This window comes from Salvia miltiorrhiza, chromosome 1 (genome assembly GCF_028751815.1).
Source record: "Salvia miltiorrhiza cultivar Shanhuang (shh) chromosome 1, IMPLAD_Smil_shh, whole genome shotgun sequence".
Classification (NCBI taxonomy): domain Eukaryota; kingdom Viridiplantae; phylum Streptophyta; class Magnoliopsida; order Lamiales; family Lamiaceae; genus Salvia; species Salvia miltiorrhiza.
In genome coordinates, this window is record NC_080387.1 from 49,604,652 (window position 1) to 49,629,910 (window position 25,259).

The 25,259-nt window shown below is 36.1% G+C and overlaps 3 protein-coding genes across 3 annotated transcripts; 1 reads left to right on the forward strand and 2 right to left on the reverse strand.

Moving 5' to 3' along the window:
* Positions 1-443: 443 nt before the first annotated feature.
* LOC130989884 (putative late blight resistance protein homolog R1C-3) lies at positions 444-4,366 on the reverse strand. The gene is made up of 2 exons (XM_057914035.1): positions 4,051-4,366; positions 444-3,189 (listed from the first exon to the last, which is right to left on the reverse strand). The coding sequence occupies exon 2, from the start codon at positions 3,127-3,129 to the stop codon at positions 523-525; it is 2,607 nt and encodes an 868-aa protein (XP_057770018.1). The 5' UTR covers positions 3,130-3,189; positions 4,051-4,366; the 3' UTR covers positions 444-522.
* A 1,627-nt stretch (positions 4,367-5,993) lies between these two features.
* LOC130989890 (putative late blight resistance protein homolog R1B-23) lies at positions 5,994-9,009 on the forward strand. The gene has a single exon (XM_057914047.1). The coding sequence runs from the start codon at positions 6,156-6,158 to the stop codon at positions 8,877-8,879; it is 2,724 nt and encodes a 907-aa protein (XP_057770030.1). The 5' UTR covers positions 5,994-6,155; the 3' UTR covers positions 8,880-9,009.
* Positions 9,010-12,661: 3,652 nt separating this feature from the next.
* LOC130989898 (putative late blight resistance protein homolog R1A-10) lies at positions 12,662-16,001 on the reverse strand. Its single transcript, XM_057914060.1, has one exon. The coding sequence runs from the start codon at positions 15,945-15,947 to the stop codon at positions 12,789-12,791; it is 3,159 nt and encodes a 1,052-aa protein (XP_057770043.1). The 5' UTR covers positions 15,948-16,001; the 3' UTR covers positions 12,662-12,788.
* Between the last annotated feature and the right edge of the window lie 9,258 nt (positions 16,002-25,259).

Below are 25,259 nucleotides of genomic sequence, written 5' to 3' on the forward strand. Positions count from 1 at the left end.
AGTTGTGTTGAAGACATACAAAAGGAATTAAAAAGGCCTACAGAATATTCTAGGCTACAACATAAAGACCCAAATAAAGATTTAGAGAAACTAGGCAACAGCAAGACAAATGAACATCAACATTAATTGAGACTTGCTTTAGGAAAATCAGCTTTAACTTTCAACAGGTAAAACATCGTTGAATCTTTTAAATACTTTAAATAAAAATATTACAAATTCAAAGGATTTGTTTAGTTAAAAACTATACATAATTTAAATAAGACAAATACAAAATTATAAGGAAAAACTAATGTATTGTTTCTTTTTTCTTTTCTATTTTGGATTTGGGACGAGAGAACATAGGATTGAACTCCAATTATTAGCTTATTAAGCAGATAAAAAGCGCCAATAATTTAATTTATCATTTAAAATAAAAGGAAAACCACAATTCGGCACCTAGAAGAAGGAAGGGAGCGAGATATGGAACATTAATCACTCAAATTAGTATTCCGACAACTGAATTCCTCATCACATCAAACAAGTTTAAGCATGTCCTACACAAAAGTTGGGAGTTGCCAAGCTCCGCAGTTCTTGGCTGACATTGTATGACTTAACTCGAACATGGAAGGATGGCTCCCCTTGTAACTCCTCTTGTTCGTCTACTATCCTTTTCAAAGACATAGCCATCGATTCACTGCACTCCGCCAATTCAATTGATCTGAGTGTTGCTATTTCTCCAATTTCTGAAGGGAACGCCTTCAACAACCGCATGCTTTTGAGACGAAGTTGCTCGAGGCGCGGCAAGCAAGAGCCCTCTAAAGTCCAACATTCCATATTCGCACACTCATCCAAACTCAAGTATTTGAGGCAGGGGAATCGGCCTTCAACTATTTTCCAACAGCGTGTTGCAAACCGACCATGTTCCAGTTGAAGCTTCTCAAGAAGTGGTAACCAACCTAGATGTTCCAGAATTTCCTCAATATGGATGTCACAGCTAAGAAACAGCTTCTTGAGTGAGTTTGGGAAGATAATACTTTGCAAATGCTCATCAATTCCATACTTAATATAGCACTTGAAGCTTTCCAATTTACTCAGAAACCGAACATACCTGAGGCACTTCCCTCTGTCCATTAGTTTATCCCAGTAACTTATATACAATTTCTTGATATTGGGTATTCTTTTAACCAATGCTTCATTCAAGTTCAAATCAAACACTCCTTTGAGAGTCTCTAGATTCTCCATGATAACATTATCATCACTCGGAGGATCTGGGAGATACATTCCTCCAAATATGCACTCGACATGCTTAAGCTGATGCATTTTCCAAATTTCTGCTGGTGCAGTAAGTTCCTCATCATAAATAATAATTAGTGTATGTAGATTCCATAGGAAATTGATTGAAGAAGGGACTTGGGGGGACTCCTCAAGACATCTTCTCGAAACTCCAATCGAAAGGTACCTCAAGTTCATCAACTGAAACACATTTTTTAGGTAAGACTCATGGATATACGCATGTATAGTCAGAATCCTCAACAGCCTACAATTTAGCAATTGCCGAACTATATCATAAGGACGTTCATGATGACGGCCAAGTAATAAAGATAGGTAAGAACGAGCAAGTGGCATAGATTCCAAGGCATCACAGACATTCTCATCTAAAATCATTTTGGGAAGAATGTGGCGTTGGCTATTTGTGACTCGAGGAATAACAATGCGGCGTTGGCTACTTATGCCTCGAGGACAATGTTGCCCTAAGACATAATAAAACCTCTGCTTTTCAGCTTCTTTCAAAGATAGATCTCTCAGTAGATCATGCATTTTGCAGTACTTTATATTCCCAAGTTTCCCCAACTCATTAACTAGAACGAGATTTCTATCAACTAGCTCCTTCAGATACTCTTTGGCAACAGTTTCCATGCTCTTATTAGTAATTGGTTTAAGAAATCCTTCATAAACCCATCTCTTGATGATATCTGAGACTCTAATTTTCTCATCTTCCCCAAACACTCCCATATACAGAAAACAAGGCTTCAGATAGGCAGGCAAATGGTCATAGCTCAGTTTCAATACTCTCAACCAATATTCATCATTCTCAGAATTCACTATTGAGCTTAAATTTTTCTCTATGTGCTCCCAATATTCTAGTGTAAGTTCGGACTTTGCCAAAAGACCCCCAATCACAACAATCGACAAAGGAAGTCCATAACACTTTTCCACAATTTTCTTTCCAATTTCCTCAAGTTGTGGAGGAAACCCCTCATCCCCAAACACAGTTTTGGAGAACAAGTTCCAGCTACTAACATCATCTAAGAGTCTCATACCAATGCTGTTAGAGTCTGTCAACACGGCAGCCAAGTTTGACAGCCTAGTCGTTGCGATTATTCGACTCCCATCATTGTTATCAGGAAAGAAAAACCTCATCTTATCCCACACCTCTACACTCCACATATCATCCAGTATTATGAGATACCTCCTGCATAATAAATACTTATGTAGTTTGTCTCCTAAATCTTCCTCACTTAGATCGCCACCCGAATTTCCACTTACTTGGCGAAGAACTTCTCTAAGTGTTTCTCTAACATTATAAGTTTGAGAAATTGTAGCCCAACCACAAATATCAAAATGATGCTTAACAAGTGCATGCTCAAATATATGAAGGGCAAGAGTGGTCTTACCAATCCCGCCCATCCCCGTGATTGGGATGATTTGGCGATTGCGGTGCCCTCCAGTGAGCCTATCCAGGAGTTCAAGTGACACATCGTCAAAGCCCACCATTATGCTTTCCTTCACAGTGGAAGAGAACGTCAAGGAGCCAGCACGAGTCGAGGAGACATTTCTCTGCAGCTGAGCTTCCGCTGCACTCTCCGTGGCTTCTTTCTTGATCTGATCCATTTCTTCAATCACTTTTTGTACATCTTGATACAAGTTAATCAGTTCATCATCGTGATCTGATGACTCATTTTTCGGATCTCGAAAGCAGTTGAAGAAACAGCTGATTTTGGCTTCTTTGGATCTGCTCAGCTGAACCTTCTCTACAATATGAGATTCCATAGCATCTTTGGTTTCTTTGGATCTGCTCAGCTGAGCTTTGTGCACAATATGAGATTCGATAGCATCTTCAGCCGCATAAGCTGCATCTGCGATACGCATCTCCAATGAATCAGCTTCATCTCCATTAGCAACAGGGGACTTATAACCTTCAAGAAATTCCTGCAAGAACATAACAGTTTCTGTGAGAGATTGAACTTGTTGTTTGTCGAGAGAAATTGGAGGGGAAGGATGATGCTCGATATCATCGATGATATGCATAAGAGAAACTAAGGCTGCATAGGCCGCCATGATTGAAGGGAAAACAGTGTATATTTTTCTGAGAATTTCGGTCAATAATTTGATAGAATCTTAGTTCAGCTTCAGCAAAAACTATGTGTAAGTCGCAGTGGCTAAGATAAAATCACATTATTGCCAACAGCTAAGATAAAATAAGTCAGTTGGCCCTACAGTTTACTAGTCGTTGACGTAGCCTAGTTACTCTTTTTAATAGAACAGGTAAATAAGAAAGCTGCTAAAGACTTCAATTTCATTTTTTTTTAAAGATGTCAAGTTTTGAATTTTCACAAGAACCGATTTGATGTTATCTAACTTGAGGCAGATTATGTGCACCAAACATGTATATTACTGGCGCTAGCTGTGGTAAAATGTTGGTTATACCAAGATAATCATAAGTGTTATAGACCTGTACAGAATAAGAACTCATATCTGAATCTATACATGTGGATTAGTGAATATGACTTATAACAATCAATGCATGTGAATACTATCATATCGTCCAGCCCCATATGCTTCGATCTCAATTTTCTTCACATCCATATCTGAAAATGTAACAGAGAGAAACATAGACCTTAATTTATAGAAGCAAGTTTGACCTTTTGGCTGAACAGAGATATTTTTGAAATCGAACTTATTTAAGGTATCTCAGATCTGAAAGCTGTTATATTATTTTTCACCTCCATAAACTCAATAACATACATAATTAATACTAAGCATGCTCCTAAACATCTTCAAGAAACATACTGCATAAATGTAGGCGAGACTGATCTACGGCTTCAACATTTGTAGATACATCAACGAGGTTGTGATGCTTCAAGAAACATACTGCATAAAAGTAGGCGAGATTGATCTACTGCATAAAACACGCTGATTTTTATCAAACAAGGATTGGAGTTGCTAATCGAATTCGTGCCCAATTTTAACAATGCCGTTCTAACAGAGTATTGCTGCGGAAACTCGTTGGGCCCATTGGCCCAAAGCTACCCAACAGGAAAAAAAAAAAAAAAAAAAAGAGTGGGTTGGATCGGATTCCTTGAAAACAGATGGAGTTAGACGGGCCAACCTGCAGATGGAATATGATATACATATTTTTTTTAAATGATTAGTTCTCATTTTAATCTCGTAGTGACTCAAATTATCACAGTAATAGTTCTCATTTAGTCATTTTCATCTCGTAGTGACTCAAATTATCAAGTAAGTTGCGCTTTATTGTCGATATAATACAAAATGTTGAGCTAAATGTTGTCACTTGTCACTGTAGTACTCCCTCCATTCTTTGGCCAAAATTATATTTCCTCCATCCACGATATTGTTTCCACCTTTTTATTTATACTAGCATAAAAAAATGTACAATGTATGTGTAATTAATGTTATTTTATTTGATAATATATTTTAGAAAATCTATTAGCTCATTACTTTAAATAATTTATTTAATAGATATATTTATTTATAAGTCTTATCAATAGCTATAGATATAGGGAAAAATTCTATTGAAAAAGACAAATATTTAAAGAATTGAGAAAAAATCTCATCCATTGATCATGATCCATCAAATAGTCCAGTATTAAGAATAAATCTCGCGTCCAGATTTTAATGAATATATTAATAATTGTGATGAACATGTCAGTAATTTTTTATGAACGAACGTATTTGTTGAAAAGATGTATTTGTTTAAAATTTCACACTTCAGGATTCAATCCCCAAACGTTCCTAAACGTTCAATAAAATTATTGGTATGTTCATAAAAAAAACTATTGACATGTTCAATGATCCTAACTTAAAAAAAAAATAAGTCTCCATAAAACCTAACCCTATAAATATATATCACATAGATTTAGTGTAATATCTAATGAATTAATATATATTCTTATAAATATATAATATGTAAAATAATTTTAAAATAAAATATACAATAGGGGGTAAAATAGACAATCCACAAGTTGTGTTTTATGCTGCCTTAGGCTCTTTTTCTATTAGTATAGATAACTGTAAATAATAGCTACACAATAATGTTGACGAACAAAATCTATGCCCAAACAAAAATCTATGCCCAAACAAAATGCCATACTGTTGACGAACTAATGGAGTATTTACGATTTACCTTGCTATTTTTGTCCCACATGATTAGCTGATTTTGCGGTTGTTCAATGAGACTTGAGATATTAATTTAGAATTTTGGGGCATTTTTGCAGTATCAAACAAAACAAATACTAATGGATTATGACAACTTGCCAACTTGAAATGTTTTCCAAAATTCATTTCACATCTACCAACTTATGAATCTATACATTTTGCAACTAGGAATGCAACTTGGCTACTTGCAATATCCTCTTGTACAAAACAACCCACAGTTTTGAACCTAGTCAAAAACCAGCAAATTTGCCACAAAAATGAGACTAATTAAGATTGAGTTGCTAGCCATTGTGTTAGTATAAGAAGCTAAATCAAGTCTATCAAATTATTGTCCAAAATTCTCATAATTATACTCTATTTCCCGTCAACTGATATCGATCATGGCAGCATACGCAGTATCAAACAAAACAAATGGAATATGCACGACAACATGCCAACTTACAATGTTTTCCAAAATTCATCTCACATCTACCAACTTATGAATCTATAAATATTGCAACTAGGAATGCAACTTGGCTACTTGCAATATCTTCTTCTACAAAGCTAACCACAGTTTTGAACCTAGTCAGAAACCATCAAGATTGGCACCAAAAATACGACTAATTAAGATCGAGTTGCTAGCCATTGTGTTAGTATAAGAAGCTCAATTAAGTCTATCAAATTCTTATCCAAAATTCTCATAATTATACTCTATTTCCCTTCAACTGATATCGATCATGGCAGCCTACGCAGCTTTGGTTTCTCTAATGCATATCATAGACGACATCGAGCGCCATCATTCCCCTCCAATTTCTCTCAGCAAACAACAAGTTCAATCTCTCACTGAAAATGTCACGTTCTTGCAGGAGTTTCTCGAAGCTTATATCTCCCCTGTTTCCGACGGCGACGAAGCAGATCCATTGGAGATGCGTATTGCAGATGCAGCTTACGCGGCAGAACACGCCATCGAATCTCATATCGTGGCCAAGATTCAGCTGAGCAGATCCAAAGAAACCATTTGCAGCCGCTTCTTCAGCTGCTTTCGAGGGGCAGAGGATCCAAAAACTGTCTCACCAAATCATGATGATGATGAAGAGATGAACTTGTATCAAGATGTGCAAAATGTGATACAAGAAATGGATGAGATCAAGAGTTTGGCGATGCAGAGGAATACAGAGAAGGTGGTGCTCCATGATAAAAGGCGCAGCTTCGTCTCTGCTCCTTCTTCCACTGGGAAGAACAGTAGTGGCACGGTGGTGTGGTCCGAGGGTGTCGTGAATGGCATCTTGGAAAGGCTCGTTGCGGACCAACACGAACGCCAAGTCATCCCGATCACAGGAATGGGCGGGATAGGTAAGACCACTCTTGCCAAAACTGTTTATTCGAAGCCAATTATTGAGCATCGTTTTGATATTCGTGCATGGGCTACTATTTCTCAACAATACAACACAAGAGAAATTCTTTGTGAACTTGTTTCTCAAGCCACTAAACAATACAAGGAACAGTTGAGTGAAAGGAGTGAAGATGAACTAGGATTAGAGCTCTATCAGTATTTGTCAGGTAGAAGGTTTCTAATTGTGATGGATGATATGTGGAGCATCGATGCATGGGATAGGATACAACGTTTCTTTCCTGATAATGAGAATTGTAGTCGGATATTAGTGACGACTAGGCTTTCACACCTGAGTTCCCAATTGAACAACAATTATATTCAAATGGAATTTTTAGATGAGGTTAGAAGCTGGGAACTTTTCTCCAAAATTGTGTTTGGGGTTGGGAGTTGCCCTCATAAGTTAGAGAAAATGGGAAAGGAAATTGTAGAGCACTGTAGAGGACTTCCTTTATCAATTGTTGTGGTGGGGGGTATTTTGAAAAATATGGAACACACTCTAGGAGGTTGGGAATCAATTAGGAAGAACTTAACTTCAATAGTGAATTTGGAGAATGATAAGCATTGCTTGAAAGTGTTGAAAATGAGCTATAATCATTTGCCAATTTATTTAAAGCCATGTTTTTTGTATATGGGAGTGTTTGAGGAGGATGATTCGGTTAAAGTCTCAACACTCGTGAAGCTATGGGTTTCGGAAGGATTTCTAAAGCCAGTGAATGGCAAAAGTTTGGAAACTATTGCCATAGAGTTCTTAAAGGACTTGGTTGATAGAAATCTCATTCTAGTTGGTGAAGAGGGGTCTACTGGAAACATAAAATTAGTCAAAATTCATGATTTGTTGAGGGATTTATGCTTAAATGAGGGCAAGAGAGATGGGTTCTATCATGTGATAGGGCAATCTAGTCCTCGTGGCAGAAGTAGCCAACGCCGCGTTATTATACGTAGGAGCACTCCCAAGAAAATAGTCCTTGATGACTTGCAATCTATGCCATGTGCTCGTTCCGTTGTCAGTGAATATGGGAAAGTCCCGGGGAGTAAGAACTCTGGACTGCTTAGAACATTGCATGCATATAAGTTTCGTTATTATGATGATGAAAGCTATGTGATCAAGTCCCTTGCGTCTCAGTATGTTAACCTGCGCCACCTTGCTGTTGAAGTTGGTAGCATGTCCTCGATCTTTTCCTCCTTCAGCCGCCTCTGGAATCTACACACATTGATCGTTTCTTGTGAGAAGGAATTCACTGCACCTGCTGAGATATGGAGAATGCCTCAACTTAGGCATATTGAAATGACTGAAAGAAGTTTTTGTCTTCCAGAACCTTCGAGTGATGATGTCGTCATCATGGAGAATCTACAGGTGCTTGAGCGAGTGCGTAATTTCAAGTGCAGTGAAGAGGTGGTCAAGAGAATTCCCAATATCAAAAAATTGGGGATGCAGTATCTTGGGGGCGAGGGGATCGAGCATGATGATTATTATTGTCTGAGCAATATCGAACGTCTGTGTAAATTGGAATCTCTCTACATATCGTGTTGGTATGATTTTAGAGTTTCTTTGTATGTGCTCACATTCCCCCAAAGCCTTAAGAAGTTGACTCTTTCCATGAATGGTGGCTTTGAATGGGAAAAGATGTTGGAAAAGATAGGTGCATTGCCCCATCTCGAGAAGTTCAAATTGTGGCAGGGATGCTTTAAAACAGGCAAGTGGGAAATGGTTGAAGACCAATTCCCTTCCCTCAAATACTTGGGATTGTATTCATGTCCTAGTCTGGAGCATTGGACTGCGGAAGCGAGCTCCATCTTTCCACGTCTTGAGAAGCTTCAGCTTTTTCATATGGAAGAGTTGAAGGAGATCCCATCTCAGATTGGAGATATACCCACCCTGCAAAAGATATGGATGACTGATTGTGGCGAATCATCAGTGAGGTGTGCCAAGGAGATCGTAGACCAACAAGTGGATTTACAAGGGGAAGTTCAATTTCATGTTCAAGTTTGGTTTCCGCGTAAAGACGAAGAAATGCAGACCTTTGAAGCATTGCAGAGCTTGGCAGGTCCCAACTTTGAAGTTGTGTAATAGCTAGCTAGGTTTTACTCCACCACCATCTCTCTTGTTTTCGTGCGTGCTTATATTTTTTAAATTATGTGTAAGGCTCTCCAAGATATTTGCATTTGAATAAGCATCAAATTAACATATGTTTAATTAAGAGATAATTGTGCATATATTCAGGAATTTTCATTAAACAGAGACAATAATCCCAATCGTAGGAATGAGCGGCATAGCTAAGACTACTCTTGCTAAATATTTCTATGCATCACTACTTATTAACGGAATTTCTTTGATATTTATGCGTTGATTGCAATTTATCAACAATACAAAGAAATGGTTCACATGGATGGAAATGTAGTATATTTTAAATCAGAGGCAGAATTGTTAGCCCAAAACCCATAGCTTGATGAGTTCTGAGACTTTAATGGGTATTAGGTTACCTAAATAATCGAACACCCATTTCAATTTGATAATGGGTATTAAAATTTTGAGATTTTCGAGTTCGGGTAATCGAAAATTTCAATGTAGATACCCAAACACGAACTATTCGACATGTCTAGATGGGGATGAGATCCAGTGTCCCACAATTTTATGCATGCCACTGTATCTCATGCTTATATTGATTATTTTAAAAATATTTTTTATAAAAATAAAATTTATTATAATACTATGAATTATATTTAATTTTTATTTCAAAAAATTAAATTTTTTAAAATATATACCATGACTTTGAATTTATCAACCTATTATTAGCTAATAAAAGTGAAATTAAATGATAAAAAATAATTATATACCCTACATTGATGGAATAAACCCTAGCTAATATTCACAACATTAAATTAAAGCATATAAAATTGAAATTAAAGAAAAAATATATAAAATAATAAATGAAATTGAAAGTGGGACATAAAATGTGATACACTGAATCTCATTCCGTCTAGATGACAATTTACAGTAGAATCGGAATTATAATTACTCTCTTTACTTCTAGAATATAAGAGCACTCCCAGCAGATCACCTAAATGCATCACTAACTCTTAATTTAGGCTAAAACAATTGAAAATGATATAAAAATGCATCCAGCAGATCCCCTAAATTGGATGGGGCCCACAAAAAAAATTACACCTACCTAAATTCAATCTTAAATTTACACCCACCCTAAATTTATTTTAAGCTTATAATTAGTAGGGCCCACACATAATTATTGTTTTTATGTAGAAAATAGGAGATTTGATGTATGCATTTATAAAATCGAGATCTTAAAATTAAATAGGGAAGCTTTAGGGAGGAATATAGGAGCATAATTTTGGGATTTCTGCTGGGAGTGCTCTAAGGAAGGTATATAAAATTATCTTTTTATATGATGATAGCTACATGACATTTGGATTAATTATATTATAGTATTAAATTATCATTATCACTATCATATAATTTTGGGACTAAAATTGTGCACATAAAATGATACTCCCTCCGTCCACGAGATAAAACTCCTACTTGGACCCCTTAAATATGTGTCCACGAAATAAACTCCTACTCTGCTTTTGGACAATTATACCCTCCATTGCTTTAAATTACTACACTTTATCTATTGGACCCCACTTTATTCCACAGACATATACATATTAGGATATTATGAATTTATATATATTAGATTAATTTTAAGAGGAGGAGGAGGAGGAGGAGGAGGAGGAGGAGGAGGAGGAGGAGGGGAGGACCGGAGGAGGGGAGGAGGCGGAGGAGGAGGAGGAGGAGGAGGAGAGGAGGAGGAGGAGGAGGAGGAGGAGCCGGAGGAGGAGGAGGAGGCGGAGGGGAGGAGGAGGACGGGAGGAGGAGGAGGAGGAGGAGGAGGAGGAGCCGGAGGAGGAGGAGGAGGAGGACCGGGAGGAGGAGGAGGAGGAGGAGGAGGGGGAGGAGGAGGAGGAGGAGGAGGGAGGAGGAGGAGGAGGAGGAGGAGGAGTAGGAGGAGCCGGAGGCGGGAGGCGGAGGAGGAGGAGGAGGAGGAGGAGGAGGAGGAGGAGAGGAGAGGAGAGGAGGAGGAGGAGAGGAGGAGGAGGGATGTAGGAGGAGGAGGAGGAGGAGGAGGAGGAGGAGGAGGAGGCCGGGAGGAGGAGGAGGCGGAGGACCGGGAGGAGGCGGAGGCGGAGGAGGAGGAGGAGGAGGAGGAGGAGGAGGGAGGAGGAGGAGGATGAGGAGGAGGAGGAGGAGGAGGAGGAGGAGGAGGAGGAGGAGGAGGAGGCGGAGGAGGCGGAGGAGGAGGAGGAGGGGAGGGGGAGAGGGGGAGGAGCGGCAGAGGAGAGGAGGAGGAGGGAGAGGAGGAGGAGGAGGATTATTATATATTATTTATTATTATTGTTATTATTATTATTATCGTTATTATTATTATCCTTATTATCTTATTATTATTATTATTACGTTATTATTATTATTATTATTATTATTATATTATATTACCGTTATTATTATTATTTTTTTATTGTTATTATTGTTATTATATTATTATTATATTATTGTTATTATTATTATATTGTTATTGTTGTTTGTATTATTATTATTATTATTATTATTATTATTATTATTATTATCATCAAATTGCTAGTTAAAGATTAGTAAAAGTAATCAAATACATAAACACTACCTTTTTAGTCTTTTACACCACCTTTACACCACCTTTTTCAGCTTTCTTAGTCTCCGTGCCGAACCCCAACTGGGAGTTTATTTCGTGGACGGAGGGAGTATATAAGACTTAGTTTCATTCTTTGTCTATATTTTTTTCACTATTTGCTACTCACTCTATATATCCTATAAAAATAGTCTTAATTTTCTTTGTTAGGGTGTCCATAAAAAATAGTCTTATTCTATTTATGGAGACTACTACACAATAGATTACTCTTCATATAGTAACTTATTTACCTGTTCTGCCACATGGTGAGACCCTTTTTTCACTTATAATTTAATTAATTATCATTATTAACACTACCTTTAAGATGAAATTTTTTCTCCACTCATAATATACTTAACTATTTTTATTACAACTCGTGTCACTCCCTTCTAACACTATTTTTATGGGACGAAGATAGTATTATTGAAATTAGTAATCAACAATTCATATTTATTATACGCTCTCTGTCCTGTAAGAGTGTATCACATGTGGAATGACGTAGGTTTTAAGAAAATTAAGGTTGGTAGATTATGTGTTAGTGGAAATGAGTGGTTGTGGTTGAATTAATTTAATTTATTTGTAAATGTAAATTGTAATTTTTTTTCCTTTTACGTTGAATTTAATAAAAATGTGAAGTCTATTACATTTTGGGTGTTAATGTGTTGTAATTTTATTTCGTTTATAGTTTTTTCAATAAATTTGTTACATATAATATATTAAATAATATAATTTCATAAAAAAAATATACACAATACAACAAAATAAAAATAAGAAAATAAGCGGTTCGCCCTTCTCTACCTCTTCAAGGGCCGCTTACAGTTCACCGGGTGAACCGTAAATCACCGATTTAGGCCCGATACTAGCGGTTTCTGGCCCGTGGACATCACTAACGACATTGTAGTTAGGCTTTTCGTTTGTGTTCGAATTCTAAAGGGTGTGAAATTTATAATATGTATGTTCATGAGTGATATTGGTTTATTCGTAGAATTTATTAATTTATTTGTTATTCTCCATTCTCTTAATAGCATTTTCCATCAAACCAAACCCTACACAATTACCCTTAAAATTAAATATGTAATAGAGATATAATAGATAATCTATATTTTATGTCCAAGACACTTTTTATATTTGTATAGATTAAGAAGATGAATAGCGCCAAACTAAAAGATTTATGGTAGATTAAATTATTAATTAAAATAAAAAAGAAAGCCATGATTCGACGCCTAGAAGAAGGAAGAGAAATATATTGAATTCCTCATCTACATCAAAATACAAGCTTAAGGACCAGTTTTGACTATACGAAAGTTGGGAGTTGCCAAGCTCTGTAATTCTTGGCTGACCTCGGATGACTCAACTCGAACATGAAAGGATGGGTCCCCTTGTAAGTCCTCTTGTTCGTCTACTATCCTTTTCAAAGACATAGCCATTGATTCACTGCACTCCTCCAATTCAATTGACCGGAGTGTTGCTATTTCTCCAATTTCTGAAGGGAACTCCTCCAACGACTCCATGTATGAGAGATGAAGTTGCTCAAGGCGCGGCAAGCAGAAGCCCTCTAACGTCCAACATTCCATATCCGCACACTCAATCAATCTTAAGTATTTGAGGCGGGGGAATTGGCCTTCAACTATTTCCCAACTGCGTCTTCCAAACTGCCCATCACACAATTTGAGTTTCTGAAGAAGTGGTAATGAAGCCATCTTTTCTAGAATTTCTTCCAAATGGAACTTTCCGCATTCAAGATACATCTTCTTGAGTGACTGCGGGAAACTAATACTCTCCAGATAGTCATCACTTCCTCCTAGAAAAATACAATGCAATGTTTCCAGCTTACTCAGACATTGAAGATAGCTGAGGCTCTTCACTCTGTCTATTAATTTATCCTTATATTTTATATACAATTTCTTGATATTGGGAATTCTTTGAATCACTCCTTCATTCAAGTTGAAATCAATCACTCCTTTTAGTGTCTCTAGATTCTCCATGATAATAATATCATCACTCGGAGGATCTGGGAGATAAATTCCTAGAAGTGGGAACTTGACATACTTAAGCTTACACATTTTCCAAATTTCTACTGGTGCAGTCAAACACCACGAAGAAATAACAATTAGTGTATGTAGATTCCACAGTAGATTGATTGAAGAAGGGATTTGCATCCCCGCAGAAAAATGAACCCGAAGGTACCTCAAGTTCACCAATTGAAAGAGATTTCCTATCAAATGCTCATCGAAAAACATATATGTAGTCAGTGTTCTCAACAATCTACAATCTAGCAATTGCGGAACTGTATAATCATGACATATGTAAGAACGAGCAAGTGACATAGATTCCAAGACTTTCCCATCTAAAATAATTTCGGGAATAACAATGCGGCGTTGGCTATTTATGCCTTGAGGACATTGTTGGCTTAAGACATAATAAAACCTCTGCTTTTGAGCTTCCTTCAAAGATAGCTCTCTCAGAAGATCATGCATGTAGCAGTACTTTATATTCCCTATAAACCCCAACTCAAGAACTAGAATGAGGTTTCTATCGATTAGCTCCTTCAGATACTCTTCGGCAATTGTTTCCAAGCTTTTACCGACTATTGGTTTAAGAAATCCTTCAGAAACCCATAGATTGATCAAATTTGAGACTTTAATTTCCTTATCTTCCTCAAACGTTCCCATATATAGAAAACAAGGTTTCAGATAGACAGGCAAATGGTCATAGCTTAGTTTCAATACTCTCAAGCAATATTCATCATTTTCAGAGTTCACTATTGAGCTTAAGTTTTTCTGTATGTGCTCCCAATATTCTAGTGTAAGTTCGGATTTTGCCAAAAGGCCCCCAATCACAACAATCGGCAAAGGAAGTCCATTACACTTTTCCACAATTTTCTTTCCAATTTCCTCGAGTTGAGGAGGAAAACCCTCATCCCCAAATACTGTTTTGGAGAACAAATTCCAGCTACTAACATCATCTAATAATCTCATACAAATGCTGTTAGAGTGTGTCAACTCGGCAGCCAAGTTTGACAACCTAGTTGTTACGATTATTCGACTCCCATCATTGTTATCAGGAAAGAAAACCATCATATTTTCCCACAACTCTACACTCCACATATCATCCAGTATTATGAGATACCTCCTACACAATAAATACTTACGTAATTCCACTCCTAAATCTTCCTCACTCAAATCACCACCCGAATCTCCTCTCACTTGGCAAAGAAGTCCTCTAAGTGTTTCTCTAACATTATAAGTTTGAGAAATTGTAGTCCAACCGCAAATATCAAAATGATGCTTAACAAGTGGATGCTCAAATATATGTCGGGCAAGAGTGGTCTTACCAATCCCGCCCATCCCCGTGATTGGGATGATTTGGCGATTGCGGTGCCCTCTAGTGAGCCTATCCAGGAGTTCAAGTGACACGTCATCAAAGCCCACCATCATGCTTTCCTTCACAGCGGAAGAGGACGTCAAGGAGACCTTTCTCTGCAGTTTAGGTTCGGCTGCAATCCCCATGGCTTCCTTCTTGATCACATTCATTTCTTCTATCACTTGTTGTAGATCTTGATAGAAGTTGATGCAGCTGACTCCCTTTATCTGCAGTTGAGGATCGACTGCAATAAGACTCTCCAACAGATCATCTGCTTCACTGCTATCGCTAAAAAGGGAGTAGCATCCTTTTTCGAGAAGTTTCCGCAAGATAGAAGTCGCTTGTTCACTGGAACCGTATGCACCTAGTTTAATCACGTCCACAATATGCGATTCGATAACATCTTCGGCCGCATAAGCTGCATCTGCAATTCGCATCTCCAACGGATCGGCTGCAATCTCCATGGCTTCTTTCTTGATCACATTCAATATTTCTTCCATCACTTGTTGTAGATCGTGATTAAAGTCCTCCTCAATAGTTGCACATTTACACAGAGCTCGAAACAAGTTAATAAAACTGATCATCTTCCCAACAATTGTGGATCGATTATCAATTTGAACCACAATTTGGGATTCGATAACATCCTCAGCTGCATAAACTGCATCAGCAATGCCACGCTCCAATGGATCAGCTTCATGGTCATCGACAACCGGGGGCATATAACCATCAAGAAAATCCTGCAAGAAGGTAACATTTTGAGTGAGAGATTGAACTTGATGTTTGTCGATAGAAATTGGAGGGGAAGGATGATTCTCGATGCGATCTATGATATGCATAAGAGAAACCAGAGCTCCATAAGCCGCCATGACTAACTCTTTCAATGCAGAATGAATATATTTATAGGAAGTGTGAGTCAAAAGAAAATATGAGATAATATTTGAGAGGTGAAAGAAGACAACCAATCTTTTATTCAAAGATGTAAGAAGGCAATTAACCAATCTAGTATTATGATTCCACAATTGAGAATTGAAAATTTTTGTGGCAGAAATAGCTGAACAAGTCATGTGCAGCATTATCGAAATCAATAAAATATGCTGCAGTTGTCTTAGTAAAATGTTAGTGCAACTACTATGCACCCAATGAATAAAAAATGACTATTGAAAGATTGAATTAGTTTATGTTGATTAGGTTGTAGACACTGTCATAGAAAATTTTAAAATACGCCCAACTTGCGTCTGTGACAATCTCTTCAAATATTTATTTAACAGAATAAAAAATAGAAATTGATAAAAATCAATAATTAACCAACTTGAGGCGTTAGAGTCAGGTTGACGTCTTCCAGCTTAGAGACGATCCAACTGTTCGATGAAATGCTCAGCAGAATCTTGGCCTTCCAAATGTTCAATGAAACGCCACATAAAGTTAATCCTCAAAATTAAATGCCCCCTTAGGGGTGTTTACTTTGGATAATTTATCTTAATAGATAAAAATAGTAAGACTAATTCTTCGTTTATTTGATGGATTGAAACTCTTGGAGTTAATTTTTAACTCCAGTATTATTTTGTTTTGCCTTTCATCACGTTTTTGCAGGCCTTAAAACAAAGTCAAAATCAGTTCCTACAAGATAGGAAACATGGAGAAAGGAAGAGAAGGGGTTGAGGGAGTTAGTTCCTAAAATCATGGATAAAACCCTAAACTACCTCAACCTCCACTACTCCACTTCTTGCAACCACGTTTTCAGCTTTGAAGAGCAAGATTGGAGTTGTCTATAAAAGCTGAGGAAGTTCCCTCAGTCTGTCTAGAGCTTACAGAGAGAAATCAGGCCATGTAGGGTAATTGTGTACGAGTGTGATTCCGTATGTTGGGATAACATCAGAGCCAACACTCGTTGTTTTATTTTGTAAGGTTTCGGAGTATTACTCTTGAATCCAGTTTTTGTTTTTTAGTGAGAGTGTCATGTGTTAAATACCTAGAGTCTTGTAAAGGTATTGAACGTGAGTTGTTCATTCTCGATTTAGTCATTTTGCCATGAGGCATCTTCAAGTTATATTTTATAACCTGAAGAATTTTTGTATCTCCTTGTGTCTTCTCTCATTTTTATTTCCGTTGCAATATTTCTCTGTGTGCACTGGTGTGTTTCCTAAACACAGTGTGTCACATCAAGTTTGAAGGAAGCAACACTAACAAGTGGTATCAGAGCAGTCACTCGATACACTGAGTGTGATCCTCGTTGTTATCAGAACAGTTGCTTCAACATGGAGTCCAACAATCTCGGATTTATGCGACCACCAATTCTGGATGGTGCAAATTGCTCTTTCAAGAAGTACAAATGCAAGGGGAGAACATCCATTTCGGGGGAGATTTAAAGGCTTATTGGTTTTGTGAAGAAAGGCAAAAATGGGGAGTTTGTTGGAGTTAATTTTTAACTCCAGTATTATTTTGTTTTGCCTTTCATCACGTTTTTGCAGGCCTTAAAACAAAGTCAAAATCAGTTCCTACAAGATAGGAAACATGGAGAAAGGAAGAGAAGGGGTTGAGGGAGTTAGTTCCTAAAATCATGGATAAAACCCTAAACTACCTCAACCTCCACTACTCCACTTCTTGCAACCACGTTTTCAGCTTTGAAGAGCAAGATTGGAGTTGTCTATAAAAGCTGAGGAAGTTCCCTCAGTCTGTCTAGAGCTTACAGAGAGAAATCAGGCCATGTAGGGTAATTGTGTACGAGTGTGATTCCGTATGTTGGGATAACATCAGAGCCAACACTCGTTGTTTTATTTTGTAAGGTTTCGGAGTATTACTCTTGAATCCAGTTTTTGTTTTTTAGTGAGAGTGTCATGTGTTAAATACCTAGAGTCTTGTAAAGGTATTGAACGTGAGTTGTTCATTCTCGATTTAGTCATTTTGCCATGAGGCATCTTCAAGTTATATTTTATAACCTGAAGAATTTTTGTATCTCCTTGTGTCTTCTCTCATTTTTATTTCCGTTGCAATATTTCTCTGTGTGCACTGGTGTGTTTCCTAAACACAGTGTGTCACATCAAGTTTGAAGGAAGCAACACTAACAAGTGGTATCAGAGCAGTCACTCGATACACTGAGTGTGATCCTCGTTGTTATCAGAACAGTTGCTTCAACATGGAGTCCAACAATCTCGGATTTATGCGACCACCAATTCTGGATGGTGCAAATTGCTCTTTCAAGAAGTACAAATGCAAGGGGAGAACATCCATTTCGGGGGAGATTTAAAGGCTTATTGGTTTTGTGAAGAAAGGCAAAAATGGGGAGTTTGTTGGAGTTAATTTTTAACTCCAGTATTATTTTGTTTTGCCTTTCATCACGTTTTTGCAGGCCTTAAAACAAAGTCAAAATCAGTTCCTACAAGATAGGAAACATGGAGAAAGGAAGAGAAGGGGTTGAGGGAGTTAGTTCCTAAAATCATGGATAAAACCCTAAACTACCTCAACCTCCACTACTCCACTTCTTGCAACCACGTTTTCAGCTTTGAAGAGCAAGATTGGAGTTGTCTATAAAAGCTGAGGAAGTTCCCTCAGTCTGTCTAGAGCTTACAGAGAGAAATCAGGCCATGTAGGGTAATTGTGTACGAGTGTGATTCCGTATGTTGGGATAACATCAGAGCCAACACTCGTTGTTTTATTTTGTAAGGTTTCGGAGTATTACTCTTGAATCCAGTTTTTGTTTTTTAGTGAGAGTGTCATGTGTTAAATACCTAGATTCTTGTAAAGGTATTGAACGTGAGTTGTTCATTCTCGATTTAGTCATTTTGCCATGAGGCATCTTCAAGTTATATTTTATAACCTGAAGAATTTTTGTATCTCCTTGTGTCTTCTCTCATTTTTATTTCCGTTGCAATATTTCTCTGTGTGCACTGGTGTGTTTCCTAAACACAGTGTATCACATCAAGTTTGAAGGAAGCAACACTAACAGAAACTTTGAGATATCCGAAGACCATTATTTCTATCAGTTAAACTAATTTTGCTTAATTCATATCCCATTAACTAACTATGCGTTGATCAAAATTCTTAAGTAATTAAGTAAGTGTATGAGTAGGTGATTGGTGTTATTTTCATGTCCTAATTCATGCATTGAATAATAAACTTTGATTTTTTAATTTTATTTTTTTGAGGGCCAAGAATAAACTATATATGATTAATGATGCTCAAGTTTGTTGGTATTGACATTAGAAATTTCTGAATAGGTTGAAAACAGTGGATAGATTCTTGTACAAGAATTTAGAAAACAACATGCAAGTCTTCAAGTTGGGAAGTTGTCATATTCCATTTGTTTTGTTTCTTTTGAATCTCATTAATATTTTGAAATGTTTTTTTATAATGCTGCAAATATATTGTAGAAGAAATTTGGGCATATTTTCAAAAATGGTGATTCTATGATCATAGCCCACGTTTTACTCAGTGTAGCCCCCAATCTAAAATAATAATAATAAATATTTATAAATTTAGTAATTTATCCTATAGCCCATAGCCCCAAAATTAAATACCCTATATAGCCTATAGCCCCCTAAATTAAATACTTTATCGTTTTCGATTGAAGTTTTGCCGTAGAACTTCACAAATTCAATTATCAGCACGAACATGTTTTTCTATATGCTAATACATAGTTGGTGCCGTAGCTCTGCTCGTCCATCTTGACTCCGGGAAGCTTCTCCGCATTGGAGTTCTTTTTCTATTTGCTCAATATGACTTCTTCTCTCTTTCTTTATATTTTTGTAAAATCTAATGATTTTGTTTTTCTGGTGATCAAATTTCCTATTCTTTTCCTGCTTCTTTTCTATTTATGCCTCTTTTTCTAAATCAAGTTTTTGCTATGTTAGAGATTGAGGGGCTGGGCTTCATTATCTTGCTTCAATACTCTATTTCTTTATATTTTGTAAAATCTAATGATTTTGTTTTGTTGTGATCACATTTTTCTACTTTTTTTTATCTATTTTTGTTACTTATTTTAAATCAAGTTTTTGTTATTTTAGAGATTGAGGGGCTGGGCTTCATTATCATGCTTCAATATGGAGTGAAGAATATCTTGATTACTGGTGGTGCTAGTTCATAGGATCCCATGTTGCAAACTGGCTGACACGAAGTTACTCCGACAAGATTGTTGTTGTGGATAAGCTAGAGTACTGCTCAAACTTGAGAAATCTCGAGCCCTCTCAATCTTTCCCTAACTTCAAATTTGTGAAAGCATACATGCTACGGAGGCCATAGACACGGTCATGCACTTTACTGCTCAAACACATGTTGATAATTCATTTGGTAATAGCTTGAGAGTTTATCAGGAACAATGTGTATGGTACATGTGTCCTTCTTGAAGCTTTGGTAATGTTAAGAGATTTGTCCATGTTACTACTGATGGGGGCGCTTATTTTGCATGATTGATAAAATGAATGATTGAGTTTTTTTATCCTCAAGAGTAGGATTATTTTAATTCTACCATTTTAATGGGATAAGAATAAAGCAAAATAAGTTTAAATAATAAAAAAATAATCAAACGGCTTGGGATCGGATATTCCAAAGTTTCAATCCAACGAAGTAAACAAGGAATTAACCTTACTATTTTTATCTATCAAAACTAATCTTTCAATGTAAACGCCCCCATAAGGTTTATGAAGAGACGGATGAGAATTTTGTGGCAAGCAACCATGAAGCGTCGCAGCTTCTCCCCACGAATCCATATTCAACATCCAAAGCTGGAGCTGAAATGCTTGTTATGGCTTATGGGCAGTCATATGGATTGCATGTGATAATTACAAGGGGGAACAAATATGATCCCCACCAGTATCCCGAAAAGTTGGTTCCTAATTTATCCTCTTAGCCATTTGATAAAATATATATGGATTCCATCCTTGCAAAAAGCGATCCTAATAAATATTCACAGGTCATCAAATTTCTACAAGACTACATCTACCATGATGAGGACTAAATTGTCCACCAGCGTTGTGTTTAACAGTGCTGGAATATTTCTTTATCATTATTAGTATTTAATGCTATTATTATTTTTTCACATATTTGATACTGTGCTGACTTGACAGGTTCGACTTTATCAACCGAGAAGTAAATTTGGCTCCTAGCGCTGATAGTATCCTAACTTTGGCTTCCAACGCAAATATTCGGCTTAGCTCCCAGTGCTGTTTATTCAGCCCGAAGACGAAGATCACTGTAATAGGGGCTTAGGCCCAACTACTTGTGCTAATGGGCCTTAGGTTTACCTTAGTGCATATAAATAGATGTTGGAAGATAAACTTGATTTGGTGAGATTAATAATTTTCCACCGACTTAAGGAATCATCTAGATAAATTGAGAAGTCAATAACTTCATGTTGAAGCCAATCGAATTATCTAGATACTTATAGAAATGTTGAAGCCAATTAAGTCAAATGTGGTGGCTATATCACCGACATTGTACACTATAAATATGTATTGTATCATTTCAATTTGGAAGTGAGGAAAAAGAAGTTTAAGAAATCAAACTCCTATTCTCTTATCAATTTACACGTCCACACACATACACATTTATACAAATTAGTTTCTCCACTATAAATTATTCATTCTCCAAAATAAAATCCTATACATATTTTCTTATATTCCAACAATAGAAACTTGTTCATTAGATTAGGGGGCTCTTTCATTTTTATTCTTAGCTCACATTGTAAAATGTAAATTCTCCAACTATAGTGAAAAACACTCGAATGCCCACCCATGAATGTAGATCCTCGCGATCGAACCACGTAAATCTTTGTGTTGTTTATTCGTTTTATCGTTTTTAGTTTATGTGTTGATGTTAATCCCATCGTACCATAAGAAAATCTTATGAGTCTCCTAATATTGATTCCCCTCAATCACCAGGGGAATAATATATATATATATATATATATATATATATATATATATATATATATAGGGTTAGGTTCAATGAAAAAGGCCTAAATGTAAGAGAGAATAGAGAAGAAATCTCATCCGTTGATTTTATATAATCTAACGGACATGATTTATTCACGCCATGTTCAACAGATTTTTTCGTTGAACATTCGTGAACATATACAATATTTTTGGGGGTTCTGGGATTCGACCCCCCATACGTTCAACAGAAAAATCCGTTGAACATGACGTGAATAAATCATGTCCGTTAGATTAGATAAGATCAACGGATGAGATTACTTCTCTCTTCTTTCTTACATTTAGGCCTTCTTCATTGAACCTTGGCCTATATATATATATATATATATATATATATATATATATATATTATATGATTAGAAGCTTGACGTACAAAAGCTAAATGTGATATTTCGAGCTACAGACAAAATGATGTTAAAAAATCATGTAAGGTTCAGATGTAAATATGTTCACATGTAAGATGTGGTCTTAAATTTTACCTATCAATTTAAAAAAATTATACTCCTATAATATTAGTAAATCTTTCCTATATACTATTAACAAGAAATACAATGTATCAATCCTTTATCATATCCAATATCATATATACCTAAATCTTTTTGAGTTAATATATAGATATGACCACTTTCATATAGTAAAATTAAAATTTGGCCTATGAAATAAAATATTAAAAATTGGTCACTTTTTGTGTAAAAGTACAAAATTGCCCCTTGCATTAAAATTTTAAAAAATGGCCACTTTCCTCTCTATCTCTCTCAAGCTTCACAATCTCACAATTTCGATTTCGACTCTCTCTCTCTCTCTCCACCATCTTCTTCGTCGTCGTCCCATCGCGCCGCCCCTCCGGTTGCAAATTGTCGTCGCGCACTGCCGCCGTCACGTAAGGTTCATCTTCTTCGTCGCGCACTCTCCGGAGCTCACTCCGCATCTCCACTGGCTACGCCACCGCAGAGAGAACCAGGACCCCGCGAGCGGTCCGCCGAGGAGCTCCACCGGAATAAGCTCGGCGGTGGTTTTAGATATTACGGCGGCGGTTCCAGAGACGAGCAGCCGGTGCGTCAGGGGAGCTTCAATCGAGAATCTGATCGTGAATTAGAGCCTTCTAGGGCTGACGAAACTAATGATTGGGGTGAAAATAAGAAACTGTCTGGGGGTACTGGATTTGATAGGAGATATAGGGAAGAGCGAGGGGGTTCGCGATAATTCTCCTTTTTATTTTTCCAATTTCAGACATCTTTGTTTTTAACTTAATTACTAGATTCCGAACTTGAGTTTTGGATGGAAAATTGATAGATTTTCCTCTGTTTCTGTATATTATTATTTGAATTAAATAACTGCCATTTTTTGTTTGTGTGATTGAAAGTTTGCTTCATAGTTGTTTCGCGAAGTTCTATGTGATAATTGAAAGTTTGTTTCATAGTTGTTTCGCGAAGTTCCATGTGATAATTGAAAGTTTGTTTCATTGCAGTTGATTAATTGATTCTAAGCGACGCAATTGCTTCGCGAAATTTTGCTTCTCTTAAGTTCTAAAATTTTGTGTTTGTGTAGAAGTCTCTCTCTCCACACGTAATTGATAATTGATTAATTGAAATATTTTTGGTTAATGTTCTTAAATTCACGATTAAATTTATAAATTCAAAACTTAATGTTCTTGAATTCACAACTCAATTTTTTTGAATTCACGAACACATCTATGAATTCACAATTTAATATTCTTGAATTCACAACCAGATCTATGAATTCACAATTTAATGTTCTTGAATTCACAATTTAATATTCTTGAATTCAAAACCAGATCTATGAATTCACAACCAAAATAAATTCGAGTTTTAATTGTGAATTCAAACTTTAAAAACTCAAATTCACAACTTAATGTTTATGAATTCACGATCAGATCTTTGAATTCACAACAAAAAAAATTCTGGCTGTGAATTAAATTTTGGTTGTGAATTCGATTGGTTGTGAATTCACAAACAAAATAAATTCTAGTTGTGAATTAAATTATGGTTGTGAATTCGACTGATTGTGAATTCACAACCAAAAAATTCTGGTTGTGAATTACATTCTGGTTGTGAATTGTCTGGTTGTGAATCCACAACCAAAAAAATCTGGCTGTGAATTAAATTTTGGTTGTAAATTTACAACAAAAAAATTCTTGTTGTGAATTCGACTGTGTAGGGTTTAGGGTTTAGGATTTAGGGTTTAGGTTTTAGGATTTAGTGTATAGGATTTAGGGTTTAGGTTTTAGGATTTAGTGTTTAGGGTTTAGATTTTAGGGTTTAGGGTTTAGAGTGGATTTATGATTTTGGGTTTAGGGTTTCAGTTCAGTTCAGTTGTGAATTTACTGTTTCAGTTCAGTTGTGAATTCACAATTGTAATAATTCACAACTAGGGTTTAGATTTAGGGTTTAGTGTTTCAGTTCAGTTCAGTTGTGAATTCACAATCGTAATAATTCACAACTAGGGTTTAGGGTTTAGGGTTTAGGGTTTCAGTTCAGTTAAGTTGTGAATTTACTGATTAAGTCCATTTGTGAATTTACTGTTTCAGTTCAGTTGTGAATTCACAATCGTAATAATTCACAACTAGGGTTTAGGTTTAGGATTTCAGTTCAGTTCAGTTGTGAATTTACTGTTTCAATTCAGTTGTGAATTCACAATTGTAATAATTCACAACTAGGGTTTAGGTTTAGGGTTTAGTGTTTCAGTTCAGTTCAGTTGTGAATTCACAATTGTAATAATTCACAACTAGGGTTTAGGTTTATGGTTTAGGATTTCAGTTTAGTTAAGTTGTGAATTCAAAATCAAAAAAATCTGATTGTGAATTAAATTTTGATTGTGAATTCGACTGGTTGTGAATTTACAAACAAAAAATTCTGGTTGTGAATTCGATTGGTTGTGAATTCACAATTCACAACCAGTGTGAATTCACAACCAAAATTTTTTGGTTGTGAATTCACATTGGTTGTGAATTGCGGGATTTTTTAAAAGGGTGATGTAAAGTGGACATTTTTTTAATTTTTAATGTGAAGGGTATTTTGGTAACACTGGTCATTTTTTAATATTTTTATCTTAGTGGACAATTTTTAATTTTACAATATGAAAGTGGCCATTTTAAAAATCCACTCAATCCTTTTCTTCTTATTTTTAAAAATCTCAAACCTCACATCAACTTTTTATGAAATTTCATCAAATAAAAAATTATATAAAGATATTCTATTTTAGATCTCAACAAAAAATAACATGTAATTGGCGAAAATTGTTGAGATTATTATAGTTTGAATTGTACCACCAATTTATTTTGATCAAATAAAATTAATTAAAAAATAATTTATATAAAGACCATTTCATATGCTATGATTATAAACTAGTCGGTAACCCGTCGAAAATCGACGGGAATCTATTAAAATATAAATATTTGTAATTATTCAATATATTTTTTAGTTGATGAATTTTTTTCAATAA